The 24829-nt window shown below is 41.3% G+C and overlaps 1 protein-coding gene across 3 annotated transcripts in view; it reads left to right on the top strand.

Annotated features, from left to right (window-relative positions):
• Positions 1-1378: 1378 nt before the first annotated feature.
• LOC117537323 (voltage-dependent calcium channel subunit alpha-2/delta-1-like) overlaps positions 1379-24829 on the top strand; it is a 118542-nt gene continuing 95091 nt past the window's right edge. For all 3 annotated transcript variants that reach the window (XM_034202509.1, XM_034202508.1, XM_034202507.1), the window contains exon 1: positions 1379-1673. In XM_034202509.1, coding sequence (XP_034058400.1) covers positions 1594-1673 — 80 coding nt within the window. In that variant the 5' untranslated portion in view covers positions 1379-1593. The remainder of the gene's footprint in view (positions 1674-24829) is intronic.

Genomic DNA, 24829 nt, shown 5'->3' with positions numbered 1-24829 from the left:
CAGAAGACCGGGTGATGTTTTGCTGAATCTGACACATCAGTCTTGAGGCACTAAAAAACTCCACGTGTGACTGGACATGTTGTCCTCATCTGCTCTCAAATGGCACCTGGATGTAGTGTCCTTGTTATCGAGGATGCAGAGGAGGGAGAACAAAGCCCTCCAAATGTCAGCGTTGGCAGTTCTAATTCTAGGAGGAACATGTATTATCATTAGGTATTAAATAAATGTTGTGAAGTAAAAGCACACCATTTCCCTCTGAATAGTATTGGGGTAGAAGTACAAAGTAGCAAAACATTGGAATACTCAAATAACGTACAAGTAAATAAAATAATAAATAAATAAAATAAATAAATCAAAGCGCTCCTCTTCTCCATAAGATGGTGTGTGATGAGCATCAGCTGGAGGTGGATGAAGGGAGAGCTGCTCATTGATCTGAATGACAGGTGTGGCAGCAGACAGCAAGGTGGCTGCATGGTGTGTGCCAAGTGTGCAGAGCTTGATAAGGAGAGAGAGCCATGTGTGTGTGGATGAGTGAGGCTGGGAGAGAGGGAGCCCGGAAACCCATGTGTGCGTCAGAAACAAACACAAAAAACACCCACTGTAAAAAATGTCATTACAAGTAAGCCACACTTAAAAAACAGCATGTCTTCTATTGTCGTGTGGCTTTATTCTATAGAAGTGAAATCTCAAAAGCAAAGGTGGAGAAGAACTCAGATACAATGTTTTAAGTAAAAGTCCTGCAATCAAAATGTTAAAGTAGAAAAGTATTAGCATCAAAATATACTTAAAGTACCAAAAGTAATAGTCATTATACGGATTGGTCCATTTCAGAATAATATATATGATGTGTTTTTTTTATGATCATTAAAGTGTTATTGAAGCTTTGTTTACTGCAGGGTAGCTTGTGAATTTACTCCAGGTGGAACTAAAGTCTGATTTAAGACTTGATTATATTTCACATCATTAATCCAAATGTCTAAAGTAACTAAAGGTATTAAATAAATGTAGTGGAGTAAAAGTACATGATTTACCTCTGAACTGTAGTAGAAGTACAAAGTAGCAGAACATTGACACACTCAAGTAAAGTCCCTCAAAATTGTACTTAAGTAAATGTGTAACTTTACACCAGTGTTGAGAGCCATTTGTTTTGATCAGTTGAATGAAAGCACAATTCAGAAAAGGACAAATCAAAGACATGATTCAAATGCATGAAAGACAGTATGATCTCCCCCACTTTGGCACACTTTCCCACGTGTTTAACAGTGGTCCCCACACTGCTAAATTACTGGCTGATGTTTCTTGCAGTGTGCGGAGAGGCACCGCTCTGCCGGCCCAGCTGAACATCCAAATGCGCCCTCCCCTTTTCTGCTTTTATTTTTTGACACACGCCGTAGATCTGCTCTAATAGCCTATCGCAGTTACTTAACAGTCACATACACACAGACAAGGCTGAACAACAAAAAAAACGCGCACCGATGGCGGTCTGAGGCGTTTGGCTGAGAAGTACGCACGGCGCTGTGGATTAGTGAAACCCTTTTTTTATTGGCATCTTCTTGCTGTCTGGATCCTGGTCCCGGGGAAATAAACAAAGCTATGGATTACTCAGTCTGCTTACTTTTACTCCTGTCAACCATTTCGTCGGTGTCGACCGGACAATTCCCCACAGCGCAGATGTGAGTAAAACAGCCTGTTGGCTTTTTTAGAAAGTCTCGGATAATATGCAATGTGGCCAAAAATACAGCATGGCTCTTTAAAGAGTTTACATTTTCACAGTGATTATTGTTTTTGTGACACGTTTCTGATAAAATAAATTAAGAGATATCTAATTATTGCAGTTGGTGGAACATAATCCTCGATGCGCCTCAGCAGAATCAGAAAGTGCTTCCTTCTTGCCAACTGATGATGATCGCACAATACTTCAGATACAACTTTATCCTGTGAAACATGATATTGAAAGCTCATGTCCGTTGGTTGCCAGCTAGCAGCAGTGACATGTGGCTCTCTGTCAAATGAATCATCCCAGGCTGAGGTCTGAGGGGTCCCCAAACTTTTCCCACACAGGCAGATTTAAGCACAGTTTGGTTTGTTAGGGGATACATCAGATTCAATTTACACTTCAGGGCAGATCATTGAGTTTGTCATTGGTTTCACGCTGAAATACCACAATATTCACTGGTTCCAGCTGCTAAAGTTTGAATATTTTGTGTCTTCTTTTGTGATGGTAAATTGAATCATTTTGGATTTTGGTGATTGTCAGACAATAAACGCAATTTAAAGAGGTGCCTTTAGGTTTTGAGGACTAGTAAAGACCCTTTTCCACTATTTTTGACATATTTGGAACCAATTATGAATACATTTTCAAGATAATTAATTAAACGTATAATCACAAGCAATATTTGCAGACCATCTGGGAAATTTGGGGCCAGACTCACTCATTTCAGATTGATAAGACTCAAAATATGATCTGAAAACTCTCTATATGCCCTGCCAGATGGGTTATAAATGTAAGATAAAGTATCACTCCATCTAAATCTGACTCTCTATATTTGTCTCGCAACATTAATAGATCTAACAGATGATATATCCAAGATTAAACAAACGAGTAAGTGTGTGAGTCTGTTTCAGCCACCATGCTGCCCCTCACTCTTAATCAACAGGTTTGAGATATTCCAGATGGTTCTGGAGGCCGGACTACAGCGTTGGGTTTTGAATGCAGCCCAACACGGTCCCCCAGAGAGGTGGTGAGCCAAGATGGCACTCAGCCTAATGGGCGAGTACAATGATGTCAGACTAGCTGAGCGGCCTGCCCACTCCCTATATTTCATGGGCACTAAGTGGATTGATCTGTGGGTTGTGTACATGATATTCACACAGAGCTGCAGACCCACTTTCACTGACACAGTTGAGTGGAATTGGCACTCTGGATAAAAAAAAAACGATATTAAAATTCACAACAAGATTGGCAGAGGCTCTTCGTTTCAATTAGCAAACTTCATTTAGAAGAAAAGTCGATGCCAGAATCAAACTCCAAGGAACTCAGCGTCTGTATTTTGACATTTGCCAATTGGTATAAACATGTGGGGGAGAGGTTTATTGCACAAAATACTCTCCCATTCCCGCTCTCTCCCTACGTTTTGAGTCCTACTCTCTGTGAACTCTTGTGGTGACGGTGATTTCGAGTGACAAGCTTCACATCGACTCCTTAAGGTTAAAGTCTCAGAGGGAAGCAGAGACTGACCCGGTCTGTTCCCCTCCAGGAAATTCAGAAATGTGGAAGTAGCTCAGCGTTTGTGTGACTAAAAGCAGACATTTTAACACGGTGTGTGTAGCACTGCCGTCTTCCTCCCCTCTCACCTCCAGGAGTGAGTGTATGTCTGGGCTCTATCTAACCTCACATGCCAGCATCTATCTGCTTCAGATCTTCATGTCTCCCACTCTCTCTCCCCCCTTCTCACTATCTCCCTCATCGCTCCCTCCCTTTCCGCCTTGTTTGTCCCCTGTCCATCTCCTTTCCATCCTGCTCCCCATGCATCCTTTCTCTTATTTGTTCTCCGTTGCCCGAAGGCAGATGATTAACATCATTGCATCTGAAATGCAAAGTCTGATGTCATAGCCTTTTGCCCCAGAGAACTGGGCGCCAGCTTAGAGATAAGGAAGAGATGCACAGAAAAGATGAAGACTGAGAGAAAAAGAGATGACAAGGACATCTAGATAATTCAGCCTTCTTGATCCCATATGTCTAATGCATACGGACATTTGGCTGCATGAATTCTGCACGAGTCCTGTTACCACCCTCACAGCCAAAAAGACAAAACGTGTCCAAATCTTTCTGTCATCACATGCCAACGCATTATGCTGAGTTCAGCCATCCAATCCAATAATTGTTCATATGCTTTTTTGTTGGTTTAGGCTTGAGTCACCAACAGACATACTTTTTCTCTGTCCTCCTTTTATCCACAGTTTCTGTCACCCTCTGCTCCATTTCTCCCACTCCCACTCCCACTCTCACTTTTTTTTTTTTTTTAAAGGCTAACTAGATTTTATGCTCAACCAGCTAAAGAGCCATGCTCCTCGTGTTCTCCTCGTCTCTGGCGATCCGAGGGCATAATGTGAGGAGGCACTCTATCTGAACAGAGAGCATCATGGGCAGTTGTGTGCAGGGATAGTGTAAATATACAAATATAGAGTGGGTTCCTGAGATATGAATCGCAAGCAAACTAGGTCCAGAGTCCATAATCTCATCTAACGCTAAGCAAAAAAAGGACTAAGCATTTGCCCTAAAAGTCAAACTATTCCTCTGTTATGGTATTATTTTGTTGGGTTCTCCATCTGTACATCTTGAGAAAATGGCTTTACATTTCCCACAAACTTTGTCTTAAGGCCCTGACAAACCAAGCCGATTTCGGCCGTCGATAGATGTCTGGCCGTCGATGAGCGTCCTGTCGCCCTACTCAGATTGGTGTGTCCCGCACCGTCATGTCTTTTCGGCCGTGCCGACACTTTCCGCTGCCGGCAAAATAAATCACTCTGATTGGCTGTTCAGCTTAGCGAGTCAGTGCATGAGAAGCTAAACGGAAGTGAGGTACGCAAACAAACGATTAGGCACACACAGACGGCTATTATTTTTCATTTTCATCTCACCTGGACGCAATAATTTATTTTACATCATGGCGATCTGGAATGAAGAAACTGAAGACCAACTCAGTTGCCACGTAATTTGCTGCCACACTTCCTGCATGAGGTGGACAATAGCTTCTTCAAGGATTTAACGGACAGGACCCTGGACGACGTGGCTATTTAGTTTTTTTATTGTATTACTTACTATTTTATCTTATTGTATTTTAGTCGATTGCTTACATTGTACAGTTCTACATTTGATAATACACCACTTTTTACCGCTACTGCAAAATACAAAACTTTATTTTGTACCTTCATACTACAGCCATTAGATAACACAACATTCGAATGAGGATCAAATTAGTTTTGCCTACTACAATAAAAGTCAGAAGATACAGATGTACATGATGACACATAATTTGCCTGTCAGTGTTATGATGTTGTATATTAATATAATATTGGATTATAATTACTGATGCATGGAATGTGGTAGCAGCAGTACTTTAAGGTTGCCAGCCACAATGCTTAAATAGTTTCTTTCTGCTTCAGAGAGCTGACGTTTGTCTTCTTCTTCTTCTTTGCTTTAATGTATCACGCAGTCTATGGCCATTTCTCAATGTCGAGTATACCTGCTGCAGATGATGGATGGACTTTTATTAATCCCTCGTGGGGAAATTGTTTCTCTGCATTTGACCCATCCTAGTGTTAGGAGCAGTGTGCTGCTATTTTGAACGGCGCCCGGGGAGCAATGTGGGGAACGGTGCCTTGCTCAGGGACACCTCGGTAGCACTTGGTCTTGCCGGGAATTGAACTGGTGACCTTCCAGTTGCCAAACCAAGTCCCTATCGACTTCGCCACCACCGCAGAGCCACTATTTCAAGTATATTACGTCATCGAGTGGCGCCGAATGCTGGGCATTTAACATGCATTTAAACAGTCCTTCGGCGCCACTCGATGACGTAGTATACTTGAAATAGTGGCCGTTTCTCAATCTCGAGGATGCTGGCTTGGTAGTCACGTACTTCCAAGTCACTTCCTTCATAAACGAAGCAAGTATGCTTCCAAGCCACGGCTTCGGAAAACGAAGAAGAATGGAACAGCAGGGTTTCCCACACATAGACTATACCTGGGCGGGCCGCCCAGGTATATTAACGGCCGCCCAAGTATATTTCGTGACCCATTTTGTTTTTTTGTTTTTTTTAATACATTTTTTTTTTAATGTTTTTTTTTTTTTATTCGTCCGTGACCACGACGCCATCTGCGATCGATTAACTTGTAGACAATGATCCCTCGCTCCCTTGCTCTGATCTCGCCTCCTTCTGGCCTGTTAAGTGGCCTGCCTCACACAGGGTGACTGGCTATCCACATGATGTGGCCTGCCGACATGGCCACTGTCATACAGATCATAAATCAAAGCCCTTGATTGGTCTCTGTGTGTCATTCAAGCTCGGGATAACCTCTGCTCAGGTGAGGTAAAGGACTCTCTGAGTGTTTAGATCGTTAACTTAGTCTAAGTTCTCAGTGGGTCTCAAACGGTGTGGTCACCATTTATGTAAACACATATTTTCATTTGAGAGGGTAGTGATTGGTCTAATGGATAGTGAGGTGGGCTGAAGATCGGAAGGCTGTGAGTTCAAATCCCGCCAGGAACACCACCACTAGTGTGCCCTTGAGTAAGGCACTTAGCCCTTAGTTACTCCAGGGAGAATGTCCCTGTAATCGGTCATTATAAGTCGCTTTGGATAAAAGCGTCAGCTAAATGAAATGTAATGTGATTAGTAAAATATGCATGAATAAATAAATAAAAAGTTAACTAGGTGAAAAAAGGTAAGATACACTTTTAAAACTTGTTGAGAGAAAACTAGTCTTTGCTGCTGCCTCAAAGAGGAGCAGGGGGGAGAGGAGGGAGACAGGAGAGGCTGATTCAGGAGCACAGACACACTCCCAACTATAAATTAACCAAAAATAAATTAACAAGTTTCAGTGTTTTTTTCATATTGGAAATGGTATGTTATTGGTTATGGCCTTGATTTTATGATTATTGAAATGTATACAGTTCTGTTTAATATAGCTGTTTCCATAGATCTAGTCTCTTTATTTCCCCCTCAAAATGCACCAGATTGATGCATTTAACTCCAAAATAAAAAATAAAATCTTACCGGGGGGGCATGCCCCTGGACCCCCCTAGAGGATTTGAGGTCGACCCCCACTAAAAATCACATGGATAGGTTCCTAAATACATTAATAAATACATTTATTTTTTAAAATAGTAACCCATTTCCATATGTTCATGTGTGGGTAGTAGATTTAAACTATAGGGCTATCATTATGGACCCTGCCTGTACCTGTTCGCTCTGCCATCGCGTGAAGGGTCTGCTAACAAGCGACCAACAGAAAGGTTAATGTTGTTGCACGTCACCTCAACCCCCCCCGCTACCACCACCCCCCAAAGTATATTTCAGATCTGTGGGAAACACTGGCAGTTAATGGACCAGCACCAGAGGCATTCCCATACACACAGGCGTTGGAGCTGTTCTTCATGAAATCCCAGAAGGATGAAGTGCTCTGACAAACAGTGCCATCTTTGCGCAAAATGATTATACCGGAATGTAAAGTCAATAAATAATGTTGTTAAAACTTTTTTTTTTTTTCTCCTTGCCACCACCCGCCCAAGTATATTTCATATCTGTGGGAAACACTGAACAGGCTAACAAGTGTGCCACTCTCTCTAACGGTTTCAACATAAACTGTACCGAAAATAAATACCTCACGATGTCTATCTAATTAAGAACTTGCTTTACTTTCACGGAACACTATTTTGGTGATAACAAATATAACAAAGTAACATATTTACCAACACATGTTCTACGCCTACGTGTGCTGCGTCGGTTCAGCCATTCTCCGCAAGGGTTTTTGAAATTGGTCCATGCGCAAAGCATTGTGGGGATTTTAAGGACGCGAAGTCTACCCATGTGCTCGAAATTTCCCCCAAACCAAGGACGCGGCCTCGGTGGAATTCCAAGTATGCTGGAGATTGGAACAGTACTTCGGCGGCACTCGATGACGTAGCATCCTTGAAATATTGGCTTGGAAGCCAGTATCCTCGAGATTGAGAAACGGCCAGTGGCTCTGCAGCAGGTTTACTCGACGTTGAGAAACGGCCTGTCTTCCGGTTGCCTCTTTTGAATGACGAATACACACTACCGCCACCTGCTGGTAAGGAGAGTTATTACCGCATGCAGAGTGCGTACGTGCTACTTTGCCGTCGGCTGAAGTCTTTGCGGTGTCTTCCAGTGCGACTTTTTGGCCAAGACGCAGGAGACGTGAGGCGACACAACAGTCGGGTCCGTCGGGACGTGTTCTTTGGTGTCAGTTTGGTGTGCCTTAAAGGACCATGTTTGTCCAATTCTCATCAATGCCTTGAGGGTTTCCTACTAAGTTGTTGCATACGTCCAATAATGGATCAATATTGTGGTTGATGCTACAAAGTGAGAATGAAGGTCTTATCTCAAGGTTTTCTTTGAGAATTTAATTAATACGGTGTTATATCATTCATGGTGGTTTATTTTATTGTGGGATGTCTTTGTCTCAGTCTTGACACATCCCAGTAGCACCGAGAGCAGCCTGTAATGAATTTGGCTCGGTTCCCACTTGAGGCCACCCATATTTATCTTATTTCATGGCCAGACTTCCTCTGGACCCCAGATGCTTTGGATGCACCGCTCCTGAACAGCTCAGACAGTTAGTGTGAAATATAGAAAACGATAAATATGATACAGTAATGTAGAGATAAAGAGCATAATCATGACTTGCACTCACTGCCAGGCTGGGATCAGACAAACACTGGAGTTGTGATTTAAAGAGAGATCTAACTTGGATTATGACACTGATAATACAGTGAGGTTCGAATAGTTTTATATTCAATCAATCAATCAATGTTTATTTATATAGCCCAATATCACAAATGTTACATTTGTCTCAGTGGACTTCACAGTTTGTACAGAATATCAGTATGACAATACGACACCCTCTGTCCTTAGACCCTCACATCGTACAAGGAAAAACTTCCGGAGAAAACCCACAGTTTAAAGGGAAAAATGGGAGAAACCTCAGGGAGAGCAACAGAGGAGGGATCCCTCTCCCAGGACGGACAGACGTGCAATAGATGCCGTGTGTAAATTGAAAAGATAATACATTTGCAACATAGGTAGTCCAAATATTTGGAAATGCATGTGTGTATAATAGGAAGATTAATCCACGAGGATATCCATCCAGGACCTATGATCCAGGACCACAGCCATGACTCGCGATCCAGGGCTCGCGATCCAGGACACAGGACCGCAGCAACAGGATCCTCCATGACTCCGGATCCCGGCGTATATAGACACCAAAAAGAAAGAAATGTGGGGAAGCTGGGTTAATCGGAACATGAGTACACAGGTATAGACAGAGAGAAGGAAGAAGTAAGATGTCCCCCGACAAACTAAGCCTATATCAGCAAAACTAGGGGCTGAATCTAATCAGCCCTAACTATAAGCTTTATCAAAAAGGAAGGTCTTAAGCGCACTCTTAAAAACGGATTGGGTGTCTGCCGCCCGAACACAAACTGGAAGCTGATTCCACAAATGTGGAGCTTGATAAGAAAAGGCTCTGGCTCCCATTGTACTTTTAGAGACTCTAGGAACAACCAACAACCCTGCATTCTTGGAACGCGATGCCCTAGTACAGGGGTGGGGAACCTCCGGCCCCCGGGCCGTATACGGCCCGCGAGACCATTTGGTGTGGCCCTCGAGGTAATTTATAAACACACGCAAAAAAGAAAAAAATTAAAGAAATCAAGTCCGCAAAATAATTAAACAAGTGAGTGCCTGTTTTTCCTGGCCAAGGTCAGGGTCCTTGAACACAACACAAGCCTAACATGTCATCACGTGGTATCTCTGACAGGGGTGTAGTTCTGACGGGGAGCACCAGAACGCAGCTCCGCTCCGGCACTTCCAAAAATTGCAGTACCCATAAGGAGCCTTACACATGCTGCAGGTTTTGCGTGGCTGTGTTTTAGTTGAAAGCCCAGTGGCGATCTGTTCATCTGTCATACTGATCATACAGTCAATAACGTTGTTGTTATTAGCATCTGGTTAGCTAGCTATGCTAACGAATATTAGAAGCTTTTTCTACAACCAGTGAGGTAAAGGCACATCTTTATATGATCATTATAGTTATAAAAAAATAAGAGAATAAAGTAAACAGGTATAAAATACTATATGACAGTAAAAAAAAGTTGTTATTAATAAACAAGAATACAGTTTGAAAGGAGAGTGATTTGTAAAATATCCATGAAGAAAAAGAAAATCTGTTTACAGTTCTGTTTCATATGGGTGCTGAGAGATGTATCCATAGATCTCCTAATGTTGCTCTCAAAGTGCACCAGATTGATGCTTTTAACTTCAATATTTAAAAAATAAATCTTCCTAGGGGAGCATCCCCCCCCGGACCCCCCTAGAGGAGGTTAGGTCCCCCCGACTTAAATCATGTTCACATGGATAGGAAACTAAATACATTTGCACACATCTTGTGTCCATATCTTTCTGTTTGGGTGGTCATGCCACAACCGTGCACGTGCATGCATGAGTCATGGTAAGATATCTGGATTAAGAGGTTGCTTTTTCTTTGCGCAGCATGAAAGAAAGGCCAAATGAATGGGCTGTGATTTTAGTTTTTTTAAGCAGAGGTCAATCATTTGTACGGCCCTCGGAGGATGTTGAAAACATTTAAATAGCCCTTGAGAGGAAAAAGGTTCCCCACCCCTGCCCTAGTAGGACAGTAGGGTATAATGAGTTATTTAAGGTAAGATGGCGTCTGCCTATTAAGGGCTTTGTAGGCGAGATGAAGAATTTTTTTAATTCTATCCTGTGTTCTATAGGGAGCCAGTATAAGGCAGCCAGAACAGGAGTAATGTGGTCCCTTTTCCTGACTGTGGTTAGGACACGAGCTGCAGCATTTTGAATCAGCTGAAGCAATTTAAGTGACCTCTTGGTACACCCTGATAATAAGGAGTTACAATAATCCAGCCTTGAATTAACAAATGCATGGACTAGTTTCTCTGCATCGTTTTGAGGCAAGATATGCCTGATTTTTGCAATGTTACGTAGATGGAAGTAGGCGGTCCTTGAAATTGATTTTATGTGGGCGTTAAAGGATAAATCCTGATCAAATATAACACCAAGATTCCTTACAGTCTCACTGGAGGCCAAATTAATGCCATCCATAGTTAGTATATCTTTAGATAATTTGTTTTCGTAGATTCTTCGGGCCAAGTACAATAACTTCAGTTTTGGTCGTGTTTAACATCAAAAGGTTTAAGGTCATCCACGTTTTTAAGTCCTTGAGGCAGTCTTGAATTTTATTTAGATGATTAATTTCATCAGGCTTGATTGATAAATATAGTTGCGTATCATCCGCATAACAATGACAATTTACAGAATGATTCCTTATAATATTGCCTAACGGAAGCATATATAATGTGAACAAAATATGTCTGAGCACTGAGCCCTGTGGCACTCCATGGCTAACTTTGGTTTGCGTGGAAGATTCATCGTTAACACGTACAAACTGAGAGCGTTCAGATAGATAGGACCTAAACCAGCCTAAAGCAGTTCCCTGTATGCCAACTAAGTGCTCTAGTCTTTGCAATAAGATATCATGGTCGATAGTATCAAATGCAGCACTGAGATCGAGCAAAACAAGAATAGAGTACAAGTACAAGTAATACAAGTCCTTTGTCTGAGGCTATTAGAATGTAATTTGTGACTTTAACCAGAGCTGTCTCTATGCTATGATGTGTTCTAAAGCCAGACTGAAAATCTTCAAATAAATCATTGTTTTTTAAGTAATCACACAGCTGTTTTGCGACTGCTTTCTCAAGAATTTTTGAGAGGAACGGAAGATTAGAAATAGGTCTATAGTTGGCTAAAACCTCTGGATCGAGGTTGTGCTTTTTAAGAAGCGGTTTTATCACTGCTACTTTGAATGATTGTGGAACATAGCCTGATAATAAAGACATATTCATAATGTTAAACGTAATGACGGATGGATTGAACGGGTCAGGCTAGGATTGGGTTTCCTTGGCTGGGATTTGCACCTCTCAGCCGCCAGAGAGTTGGTGCTTGCAGGTATATTTCAGGAGGCATTCCCCTGCCTTGAGTCTAGCAGCTGGCGGGCTATATCTGTTACACACACGCACGCGCACACAGACACACACGCAAGGGGGCCAGATCTTTGCCCATGTTTGCTCGCCACTTCATTTTCTCTCACCCTCACTCTGCTTTTCTTTTGCCTTTTCCTTCCTTTCCTGCTTCTCCTTAATCTTTTTCCCTTTTCCTCTCCCACTCACTCCCTTTTGACAACATGTCAACCGTGGCTATATTTAGGCAGGCCTCTGTCTTCCCGACTCAGACGTTGGTATATATACAGGGCCGGGGGTGTAAGGTGGCAGGGGGCTCCACATAAATCTTACCCCATTCACCGTCTGATGTTTTCTGGACCCCTTGTTTATATGTGGCCTCCGAGTGTTGCTTTAGTTTAAGTTTCTCATGAATTCCTTTAAAGACAAAGAAACGTCCCCTGCCCTTAATGTTTTTGCGGAGTAATGAAACGACCTTGCTGCTGTATTACTTCCCACAATCCTTTCCCACATGGAAATTCCCAAGAATTTTCCATTGCAGCGTTACCCTGGCAACTTTGGGAATAGTTAACAGCTGTTTGCTCGGGAGCCCTATCCTGTACAGGAAGCACATCTGTATGCCGTAATATAAAGCATGGGGAGTGTAGTTTTTAGGTGGTGTTAATTCATATATAAGCCTTTTTATGTATCAAATGACATTAAGAGAGCATACAAAATGATGAATAGTCAGTAAACTAAAAAGACAATTTAAAACAAAGTGTACTTGTAGTACCTAAAGGAGATAATCCTCTGGCTCATCTGGTCTGTCTTCATCAGATTTTTGTGTCCTCTTGTCTTTTTGAAGTTCACAATCACATAATTTGTTTGAAGGTTGAGGAAATAGTGCAACAGTTGGAGCTCATAGTCCTTTTTATAACCTGTTGAACACAAATGCACCCAAAGGCATAACGAAGAAAACCAATATGACATTTAAATAAAAAAAGCCCTGTCAAAAATAAACAGCTTCACACGACCACTCAAGCGTTCTATATCACCAATCTATATCCATCTAAAGAAAGACATGATGTGGAAGAGTGGTTTGACATTCTGGGAAATATGCTTGTGTGTTTCTTGGGCTTCTCTGAACGCGGCACAGGGAAGTGTTTCCTTGGGACCTTCTACTTTTCTATTTACTTTTAAATTCTGAAAATTGGTGGACGGGGGTTATGGGCACTGCTGCATTTTTCGTGACAAAAAACTGAGCAACCAATTCACTTCTTTAGTTGCTCTACAGTATTTTGGTTACAAACTGGTTGCACACCTAAGCCCTGTCCAAACTCAACACAACATAGGGAACGTAAATAATCAGAATTCCTTTATTTGTCCAGCAACGGCAGAACACTAGTGCAGATAAAGTGAAAGGAATATACTTACATATTTAAAAAATTTAAAAACTAACTAGGTATGCACACATTATTAATAATAAAAAATACAATAAATACAAAATAAATGGCAAATGGTAAAAACACATGGTAAAAAAGTGACCTTATAGAAATTAAGAGGTAGCTGTTACTATTTACAGATTGTTAATAAATTGAAAGAAATATAAAGCCTGAATTGTGTGAGGGTATATTGCACATGCGTGTATATTGCACAAAGTTTTATATTTACATGTATTTATATTTTTAAATATCACTTTATAGAAAGCTGTGTAGAGTGTTCACAGGTTATCTTTAGAGATCTGGAAATGTGCTAACGGATTAATAATATGCCAATCTAGCCTAATCACACCAGAGGCGTTAACGGTTAAGTGCTTAAAATATCTCTAGTGAGACACCCAGCACTTCTGATGTGTAATATTTTGAGAGAGACAGAGAAAAGTGGACCCATGATGGCTCCTCTCAAGGCCCTTAAGGCCCTGTCACACTGTCCCGAAATTGACACCCGATGGACACACGATAAAGGAAATGTTCAAATTCGGCTGTGATCGTAGCAACATCGGGCCATTCGTGAGGGCATCTTAAGCCATCGTATGACCGCCGGTGGAGTTTCTCAGGCTCCGGCAGCAACTTAGTGAGCGGCAACTTCGTAAGGCACTCGTGAGGACATCTTGTCAAATCGTGTCATCTTCGTGTTATCATCGGTGCCCTCGGGCATTCGCCCCGATCAGAGTGAGGGTGAATGCCGTGATAACACGATGCCCTCACGATGGCCTTACGAAGGGCACAATTGACACACAAATTCAACACGAAAATGAACCTTCGCAAGGTCCTTCGGCAATTTTTTGGCATGCCAAAGATTTTGCCACCGCTCACGAAGTTGCTGCCGGAGCCTGAGAAACTCCACCGGCGGTCATACGAAGGCTTAAGATGCCCTCACGAACGGCCCGATGTTGCTACGATCACAGCCGAATTTGAACATTTCCTTTATCGTGTGTCCATTGGGTTGTTTTATTGCACAACAAAATCATGTAAATATATTATGTAAATAACCCAATTTGTGTTCTGTGAAACTAAAAAGGATATAATATATTATTTTGAAGGACAGTTGACAGGAAGTTGTTGTTGTTATGGAAACAACATTACGGAGAAAACGTAATATTTTCTACATATAACGACGGATAAAGTAAAGAACAAAGTCTGAAGATATCAGTACAGTATCATAGTACTGTAACATAATTGTTTTTGGTACTTTCATTGCAGTTGTATGTCTTAAATGTAATGTAAATGTTGCCTTCGTGTGTGGTTCGGGGCCATCATCGTGCGAAATTCACAATTCCATATTCGTGTGTCCATCGGGTGTCAATTTCGGGACAGTGTGACAGGGCCTTTAATGGAGTCGTTTTGCTACATACACTGTAAGAGCTGTTAATGCCAGACAACACTACACTGCACCGGACAATGTGGCCATGAAGGAGACTAGCACAGCGCTAACAGTACTATGCGTCTCAATTGACGTTAATTTTACATTTTAGCCAAGGTGGGCTCCTTTATCTCTCTATTCATGCACATGGTCCGAGATTTGTGTGCGTGTCGTGAGGCAAGAGGACAGAGTTGATACTGTATACAGACGGATGGGTAGAGAGTTTGCTCAGGAAGTGTGAAGGTGACGGAGATGTGGAGGGTTAGTCATTTGAGCGTAGTTCAAAATGACACAAAGCAGAGAATAATAGACAGCTAGATGGGTTATACTGAGCATGAGGGGGCATCAAATCAACTCTTTTAAAAGTAATTGTATTATTTTTTTAAAGACTAAGTGATTAAAAATATAATAAAATTATAGGTCACTGCATTTTTTAAGCTTTCTGTTACAGACTTTCTGTCGTTTCGACCCATTATATTGCAGAAATCAATCAATATCTCTTTATCCCAGACATTTCCATCAATATTTTCCAACATCTTTCTTTAGACTCGACTTGACCCATATTCCTGAGCGCTCACAGGGAGTATAATATTAATTAGTTGCTGCTGTCATTCTTTAGTGTTGTGATTGAATGTCACCAGCAGGTGTGATTGCTCTGCAGCGAGTACAAACACTTGCAGGTGTCAAAACAACTCTGCTCCCTCCAATTTAATGTGTCCAGACACCTGCTGGGACGGGTGATACAATGGGAGCTGTTAGTTCTGTCAGGACGTATATGCCTTTGGACACAGAGGGGGGGGGCACGAGGCAGACTTGGTGCTAGGGGGACCGCGAGTCTAGGGTCCACATTGTGAGGTCAAACATGGGCAAGGGTAGGAAGAGAGACTGACCCCGGGCCTTTGTGCCAGTCTCATGATGGACAGACAGTGGACAGACTCCTAACCAATTGGCATACTCTGATTTGGTTTGAATACCGACATTTAAGATAAGAGATAAGATAGAACTTTATTGATCTTAATTTGGGAAATGTTTGTGTTGCAGCAGCATAAAAAGACATGGCATTGTACAATACAAATTTAAAAGACAAGAAATAAACAAGAAAGTAGAAAATATACATGTTGAATTTACAAATGAACAATAACAAGTTATAAGCAAGGTATTATATTTACATAAGTATGTGACAGATGGAATATTAAATATTAGACTGAATCCATGATGGACAACAGCCTCTTCAGTGTCCTCCTCTCCACCACAGCTTCAAAGGGGTCTAGCTTGATGCCGATGACAGACCCAGCTTTCCTGATCAGTTTATTGATCCTGCTGGTGTCACCGGCTCTGATGCTGACCCCCCCCCCCCCCCAGCAGACCGCAGCAAATAAGAGTGCACTGTAGAAGATCTCCAGCATCTTGCTGCACATGTTGAAGGATCTCAGCTTCCTCATTTCTTGGAATGGAAATGATTGTGTAAGAATAACTTTTTATTTTCAACAAAATATGAAAAGATATTAACAAAAAGGAAGCAAAATGACACAATTTACAACCAAGCCTAACCAAAAACTATTTACAGCTTTTGGTTCAGTCACATAAAAAGGTTAATTCTTACTTTCCAAATGTCATTTGGAAAGGAAAGGCCCTCGTAAGTTTGTCCTTTTTTGTTGTTGCAGTAGATCCAACTAAGAACACTTGAATATGGTGTAATATAGGGTGACTTACAAAATCTGTCCAGGCACTACGGATGAAAAATAGCCTCTTGGCTAACTGGCACATTTACAGAAATTTTGATTAATGTGCACTGTCCCTGTTAAAATAAAAATATCCCTTATTTGAATCATTCGGTCCTAAAAGTTTGAATTTGCCAAGTCTAAAAAGATGTTCCTCTCTCCATTCATGTAAATGAGTTGTAAACGGTTGGAAGGCAGTGTTAAGGGAAATGATATTGCTCTTGCTCTATGGGCCCAATATATGTGGAAGATCTCCATCTATTTGAACTATTTAGGTTGTTTAGTTTGGTCATCAGGACTGGCTTGTTGTCTTTTATGTGGTAAATGCTGCCATAGCTTCAAACTGAACTAACCAAGTCTATAGAAGCTGTTTATCTTTGGCCATTAGTTCTCCTGATAAATCAATGCCATTAGAATCAAGTTCCTGTAACCTACACCTGCTTTATCAATATATGATTGCCACCAGCAGTTTGTAATGATCATGCAATACATATCCAGCTCTCGCACAGGTCTAATACACCCCAACATAAGTGCCTGATAGATTGCTGATAAAACCGTTGTCATGGCTTCACTTCAACACGGCTCTTCAGATAGGGGGGCCTCTGTAAAAAGGCTCCGACTGACTTTCTAAGAGGAAAATTGTAGAAGAGCTGACGGACGGGGGTCCAGGACACAGGTGGAATTATGGTGTTATTGACCTCGGTGAAGGATAAGATATCATCACTTGTCTCCTTTGTGCTCCATGCGGTACATGTGAGAGGCGGGAGAAGGGAGGAGGACAGAGCAAAGACATTTCTAGCATTATGGGTTTCATTTAGAGAAGAAATGGGAAGCATTAGGAAGCAAATAAGGCTGTTAATGATGTGGAGCTTGTAAGATGAAAATGGAAGCTATACAAAATACATTATATGATAGACAACAACAAAGGAGTCAGAGAGGTGGAAGGAAAGAGCAGATACAGAAGAGGAAATAACCAGCAGAAAAGGCAATTAAAACAAGGGAAATAAATACAACATTGTATTTACTTGAGAAGGATGAAAGAAGCCTGAAGGAGGAGGGAGAAACAGAAACAAAAAGGGGCAGAAAATGACTGTTTGTCTTCAACAAAGCTCTGTCAATCCTGCTGCTTCTTAGAATCCGAGCTTCATTGTCAGGGCTCTTATTAGCCATCCCTACAGTGGCTCAATTACATCCACGCTGCCATCCTCAAACATCCCCTCCACACCCCATGGTGTCAGGGTTGTCTCTCTCTAAGCACTGATTAGAACCCGAAATTACTACTATCAGAGGAGGATTTAAGGTTTTCAGCGATCACCCGTGGCTGGAAACCATGACTTTACAACATGGTGAGGAAAAGAAAATAGTGTTTCTACTCTTTGGCGGTTCGGGTGGTATTAAGAGATCAAATATGGATCCTCAGACTGGGTTCTGAGTATAAAAACACGAGGATGTTTACAAGATGAGAGGGCGCTGGAGTGGAAAGTCAGAGATTGGATATTGAGCCGGGGATTCTTGTGGCTATGGAGCCGTAGGGAGGCAGACTTTACTGGGGTTCAGTCAGAGGGGTTTTAGCATCCAATGTTGCTGGATTTATTTTCTTGACTTTCACTCGGTTCTAGGTGTTTACACAGTGTCAGGTTTATCACCCTGTAAACACTTGTTATGAAGCGATATAAATAACACCTGAACACCTCTGCTGCTGAATGACAAAATTAGGTTGCGGTGGTTAATAAACTGATCTATTCCCCTAATGATCGAGTATATGGCATGCCAGCTGCATGGCATGACACAATTTATACCACGAGATTCAGTTCACATGAGAGGAGTTGAAGAAGCTGCTGCCAGCTAACCAGCAAAAGTGTTTTTATGACTAGCTGTTCCAATTATTTGACAGCCCAAAGCACAAGAACACAGTCTTCAGGGTATTTATCTGAAGTTCCCTCCCTTATCTTTCCAGAAAGAACATAGACGTACGTTTGGTATGAAAGTAAAGACAGGACTTTTAGGCAGAAAAAGCTTAAAGGTAATTATTCTCCCCATGAACTCCGCCTGGGAACAATATTCAGAGTTGCTTTACAAACGCCTGCAAATCTCCTGTAACAACCTGACTGTGAGCTTTTTATCGGAACTTTACAAAGAGGTAAAGGTAGAAAAACTGACGTCAAGGACAGTTTAAGGTCAGCTTACTGTATATATAAAATTGTTTTCGGTTTATCCCAACTTTATTTCATTTCTGGCAGTCATCATCTGTCTGTAATAATTCTACAAACATGATGACATAATCACAACGTGAACAAGCCTACAGTTTAGCCAGTTTAGGAAGCCAGTCTGTAAAATGTGCATGCAGTCTGAGTTGTCGACAAAAACTCACAACAAAGTCTGTTCTGAAGCTTTTGATCGCATAACATGACCTTCCTCAGCTGATCGGGATTGAAAATTCAATCTTAGTATCATAGCTGCTTTTATTTTCGCTTATTATATTTGAATAGGGTAATATTTGAAGATAGATTGTCATTCTTACTCCACTGCATGGTGTATGAACAGCAAGAAGAATGATGGCAAAAACAAATATATTGAGACCCATTTGGTAAATTATCCTTGAATAACTAAACATTTCAGTCCAGAATGTCAGTTTGAACTACTTTTTCTTGTAACATTCTAAATGGTTTCCTAAATGGGACCCGACAGACTTTGATATTTAATGTTTTTGAGTGTTGAAGCATACCCACTTCCCGAGTCACTTTGAGTCCTGCCGAAAGAGTAATAAACAGTTAAAGGCTGTGGTTTTAAAATGTAGAAACGGATGGAGAGGCGAACATGAACCCCCCCCCCAAAGTCTAACAAAGCTCTGCCAGAGGGGTAAATATGGTGAGAGGCAAAGCAGCAGTGCTTTAATGCTGAGTCACGCTCCCTATTCTTGGATTGTGTCCACTTCCCTGAGTTCAGCCCACAGATTGGACCGACTGCCTTTAAGGCCCTGTCACACTGTCCCGAAATTGACACCCGATGGACACACGATAAAGGAAATGTTCAAATTCGGCCGTGATCGTAGCAACATCGGGCCATTCGTGAGGGCATCTTAATCCATCGTATGACCGCCGGTGGAGTTTCTCAGGCTCCGGCAGCAACTTCGTGAGCGGCAACTTCGTAAGGTACTCGTGAGGGCATCTTGTCAAATCGTGTCATTTTCGTGTTATCATCGGTGCATTCACCCTCACTCTGATCGTGGCGAATGCCCGATGGCACCGATGATAACAAGATGCCCTCACGATGGCCTTACGAAGGGCAACATTTACACACAAATTCAACACGAAAATGAACCTTCGCAAGGTCCTTCGGCAATTTTTTGGCATGCCAAAGATTTAGCCACCGCTCACGAAGTTGCTGCCGGAGCCTGAGAAACTCCACCGGCGGTCATACGAAGGCTTAAGATGCCCTCACGAATGGCCCGATGTTGCTACGATCACAGCCGAATTGGAACATTTCCTTTATCGTGTGTCCATCGGGTTGTTTTATTGCACAACAAAATAATGTAAATATATTATGTAAATAACCCAATTTGTGTTCTGTGAAACTAAAAAGGATATAATATATTATTTTGAAGGACAGTTGACAGGAAGTTGTTGTTGTTATGGAAACAACATTACGGAGAAAACGTAATATTTTCTACATATAACGACGGAGAAAGTAAAGAACAAAGTCTGAATATATCAGTACTGTATCATAGTACTGTAACATAATTGTTTTTGGTACTTTCATTGCAGTTGTATGTCTTAAATGTAATGTAAATGTTGCCTTCGTGTGTGGTTCGGGGCCATCTTCGTGCGAAATTCACAATTCCATATTCGTGTGTCCATCGGGTGTCAATTTCGGGACAGTGTGACAGGGCCTTTAGAGAGAGACAATTTGTTTTTCTTCTAATGGAGGGTCACTGTGTTCCTTTGGTTGCTTTTTAAGTCGTTCTATTTTTTTGTCACCTCTATAAGGTGGTTAAACTCTCAAGTTGTATTGAACTAATAGCAGTCAATGATTTGCTTGGAGATTTAGAAACCAGTTTTACACCAGCCACTCAATACACAATTAAACAGAAATTGAATCACACATCACTGACATATTTTCCTGTTTTTTTAATTTAAAATGGGATTTCAACTCGAGCACCAATGATACATTAACACATGACGCACCTCGTCCCTCTTACAACCAACCAATCACATTCTCCTAAACATGCCGCTCTATTTAAGCTGCCAGATCTGCCTACCTCTGCCTCTGCCTCGCTATTGCTACTACTGCGTGCGTGCCCTGCTGTTGCGTTCACATTGCTGCTGCTGCTGCTGCTGCTGTGTTTCATGTTGCTGCTGCTCGCCTGCCCCACCACAACCCCAGCTTCCATCCCAGCATCCACCTGTAGGCTCGGGGGGAGAGTTATCTAATCATCACTCAATGTTCTTTGTAAATCTGTGGAGTGATGAGGCCCGAGCCTAGACGCCAAACTCAAACTATATGCTGCTTCTAATAAACATATAAATAAACACGTGAGTGGTCTGACTGAACTACATTCAGCACAAACATAACATTGGCCTGGAATCATGAATCTCATTGAAAAAACCTGAAACGTTGACCTTAATTAAATGTATTATGTCAACACATTTCACAAAGTTGTATTAGGTTAGTTGAAAGCAATAATATACATTTTAAATAAAAACGTAATAGGTTTATATTAATGCTTTCAACTAACCTAATACAACTTTGTGAAATGTATTGACATAATACATTTAATTAAAGTTTAGTTCATTCAGTGCTGGTCACCTGATGAATTCAAGTCCAACAATCACTCTCCTTTTAGCTTTATTTGCACCAAATATCTGGCATTTTAATGGTTACATGTTTCTATCTGCTGTTAGTGTAGTCCTAGCCTCTGCTAATTGTTCATACTCTGTATTGTTATCCAGTGCTTTGTCCTGCACTGTTCAATCACTCTTGATGGTGGGTTGTATAACACACTAGCACAAATGGTTCAACCCACCTCATTACATTAAGAGCTGCACCTGTCCTGGTGACCTTTGACCCTGAGAACCTCGCTCCCCCCCGCCCGCTAAAAGACCCACTGCTCTGGTTACATACAGACGTTGACACAGACATGTGTCACAACTGCCCTAAAGGAAGCAGCATATCTTCCTGTCATTAGAGGGATGGAGACCAAAGGAGGGGGGGAGGGGCTTCTTTGACTACCCATCAGCCACTCATGGGTCAAGCACAAATTAAATGAAGACACATGGAGTGAAGTAAAGGAATGAGCAAATTAAGCAGTTAGAAAATATTGCATACCTTCTGACAGTATCCTGTATTTTGTCTTTTAGGTCTGTTTTTCTATGAGTATTGACACAGCTCACAGCACCTCATCTAATTTCACACCAGATTCGACCCGCTGGCACATTTTTGCTTATAACTGTGGACAAGCAAAAAACGCTGTGAAATTTGAATGCTGTGTTTTCAGCATTTCGAGCCCTCTTTTCAGACGATCCGTTTGTCTAAACTCCAACCAAGTGTGTCTCCATCCCTCTAAAGTCAGTGAATCCGCGATGATCCGTACTGCATTCACCCCGAGTTACATTTCACTCTCGCAAACAACAAGCTGAGGTAGACAGGTATCACAGCATTTCAACTCTCACAGGTATTAAGCCAGTCCAGTTCCAAAGTGTGAGTGCATGTTTAAAACAAGGGCTTATTTTCAACTGGGCACAGGAACATGTGGGCGTGGTAACACATGATAGTGATATACGTAGTAATGTGCGTTCCTACTGAATTAGGCATCTCTCTATTTTACTCTACTGTACTTTAAAGCCTATTCCTATTGGCCTTGCCTTATTCTAAAGAAATTGTAGTTTTACATGCATTTGATAGTCCACTATTTCTCAATGACCTACCTCATCTAAAAGCATGTTTATTTCCTTTTGTTCCACTGTGTGAGCCACTGCCAGCTGGAACCCATTGGGAGAGAAGCACTTAATGTCACCAAATGGTCAAAACAAGCCTCACTGCTGCCCTCAGACTCTCTGCAAACAGTAGAATCACTGAAATTACTATTTAATTTAATTGATTTATCAACATTTTAGTTTTTAAGTTATAACATGTCTTCATCTTTAAGACTTTTTTATTTTGTATTATCGAACAAAACTTACTATTAGGTTGATGAAACAAATACAAATACATATTTGTTGTCATATAGCCGGACACTATAGGTACAAAAAAGGAGTATGAGAAATTATTTTATAACTTTTTATTTGACAATTCTTTTAATACAGTTTCTAAAGGACAGGCTGTCATAAACACTGCTATCATTTAAGTTGTGCATTCCCATCATTTTGAGGGGCATATTTTAACATGTCCCCTACATGTTAAATACATTGAATGCAGTCAATTAACCATCAAAGCCTGAGATACAGCATCTTAACCCTTAGCTGGTAAATGCTGTTACAATGGGTAAACTGGTTACTCATTCCAGTCACAGAATAAATTATGCATCTGTTTTCGCAGGCCAAGTATTATTATCTAAGATGTGGAGGCTGAACTGTGTGAAGTTGATGTTTTGCCCATTAAAATCCATTATCAGAGAAGCACATCAGAAATGTCCAGAGAACAACACGGTGATTGTGCGATCTTTCCTCATGCAAGACCCTATTGGTTTCAATTGCCTCATCATCAGGGTTGTTGCGATGCATTAGATTTACAAGTAGAGTACACTGGACCTTTTTACATATTCAGAAGACAGAAAACCCCCTGGGATAATTTGAAGCCTCTACCGAAATAATATTAAAATGCACAATGTTGTAAGCCAGATTAATAAAAAACACATTTGATTTTATTAGTTTCATTACACACTTTTAGAACACATAAAAACAGCAATAAAAACAATTAAATGTAAAAGAAAAAAGGAATGTGGTTATGAAAAGTGTATGAATATGTTGATCTGGAAACATTTACATTATTATTAGTAAAAATTGCTTTTGCTGTAACAATTATTCAATATTTTAGAACAACAGGAATAAACCTTAAAGGTGGGGTAGGTAAGTTTGAGAAACCGGCTCGAGATACACTTTTTGTTATATTCCATGGAATTATCTTAACATCCCGATAGCAATGAATATCTTAAGTGCTTTGACAAAAAATCCATAAAAACATTTCATCTGTGGAAGCCGTAGTACTGTAAAAAGCACGACCAATCATTTTAGCTGGCCCGGCTAAAATAACTGGATGGCCTACCTGCCTGTCAGCCTTCCATCTGTGCACAAACTTATCTCGTGCCCTCATTGGTCATGTGCGCGTTCGTGTGTGTTGGAGGAGGGGCTCTGTAAGGAAGTGGCAGATTTGTTCCGGCTGTGTATTTTCAAATTCTAGCGCACTCGAGCCGGTTTCTCCAAAATAATCTACCCCACCTTTAAAACCTTAAAATGATCAATCAAAATGTATTGCCTGGAATCTGTTAGCTTAGCTTAGCTCAAAGACTGCTGGCCTCAACCAAACATTTCAAATAAATACAAACTTTACATTTTTATACGTCGTTCTCAATAAGTAAATGAGAAAAGTGTGAGAGCATGAGGCCTGTAATGCCAGCATGTCTCACACTTGGCTGAGTGTCATATGGCTCCTCTCATTCCCAGTCTACAACCACTGTTTATCCCAGTGACTTTAGTTCACCAGCCATTTTGGAAGCTTTCTTCCTTTCCACATTGCCCCCCCTCTCCAATTTCCCCAAAGGACAGGGAGTGAGAGAGCGATAGAGGGGGCAGAATAGGAGTTGAGCATGGGAGGGGTTAATGATGCTATCTCGTTTGTCCACGTCCTGCTCCAAGTTTCCATCCTCTCATGAAATGCTTTTGTACGTTTTCTCAACATTTACAGACAACTTCCTTTGCCATTCAGTAAAATATGTCTTCACTTATGAGAAAAGCCACACATCCTGATGTTATGCAGGGAATGTTTGCCTTGGACTGGAGGAAGGGGGTTATTTGTGGAAGGTGGCTAATCAAACACTGCTTATCCTTCTGTTTTTTACCCAAGAGAGTTTATAAAAGCCAAGATCAGAGGATTTCCAAATTATAGCACTAAGTGAGTAGAATCAGCCATTAGCAGGGAGTTGTATTACTGTACAAGCTACAGGACAGTAAAACAGTGTTTCTCAGAGTGGGGGGTGCAGAGGCATGACAGGGGGGGCACGAGAGACCAGGAGGAAAGATGGTTTAAAAAAAAAAAAAAATCATCATTTGAAGAATTATTGATTCGAAAATAATATGGTACAGTACAAGTACGCCTGGGTCTCTGTTTCATGAGAGAGAGAGAGAGAGAGAGAGAGAGAGAGGGAGAGAGAGAGAGGAGAGAGAGAGAGAGAGATAGCTATTCTAGAGATCGATAGAGAGATATAGCCTATCTCTCTATCTCGCTACTCTCTCTCTCTCTCTTATCTCTCCCGTCA

This window comes from Gymnodraco acuticeps, unplaced genomic scaffold (assembly GCF_902827175.1).
Source record: "Gymnodraco acuticeps unplaced genomic scaffold, fGymAcu1.1, whole genome shotgun sequence".
Taxonomy (NCBI): domain Eukaryota; kingdom Metazoa; phylum Chordata; class Actinopteri; order Perciformes; family Bathydraconidae; genus Gymnodraco; species Gymnodraco acuticeps.
The sequence above is the reverse complement of the archived record's forward strand: the minus strand, read 5'-3'. Positions and strand labels throughout refer to the sequence as shown.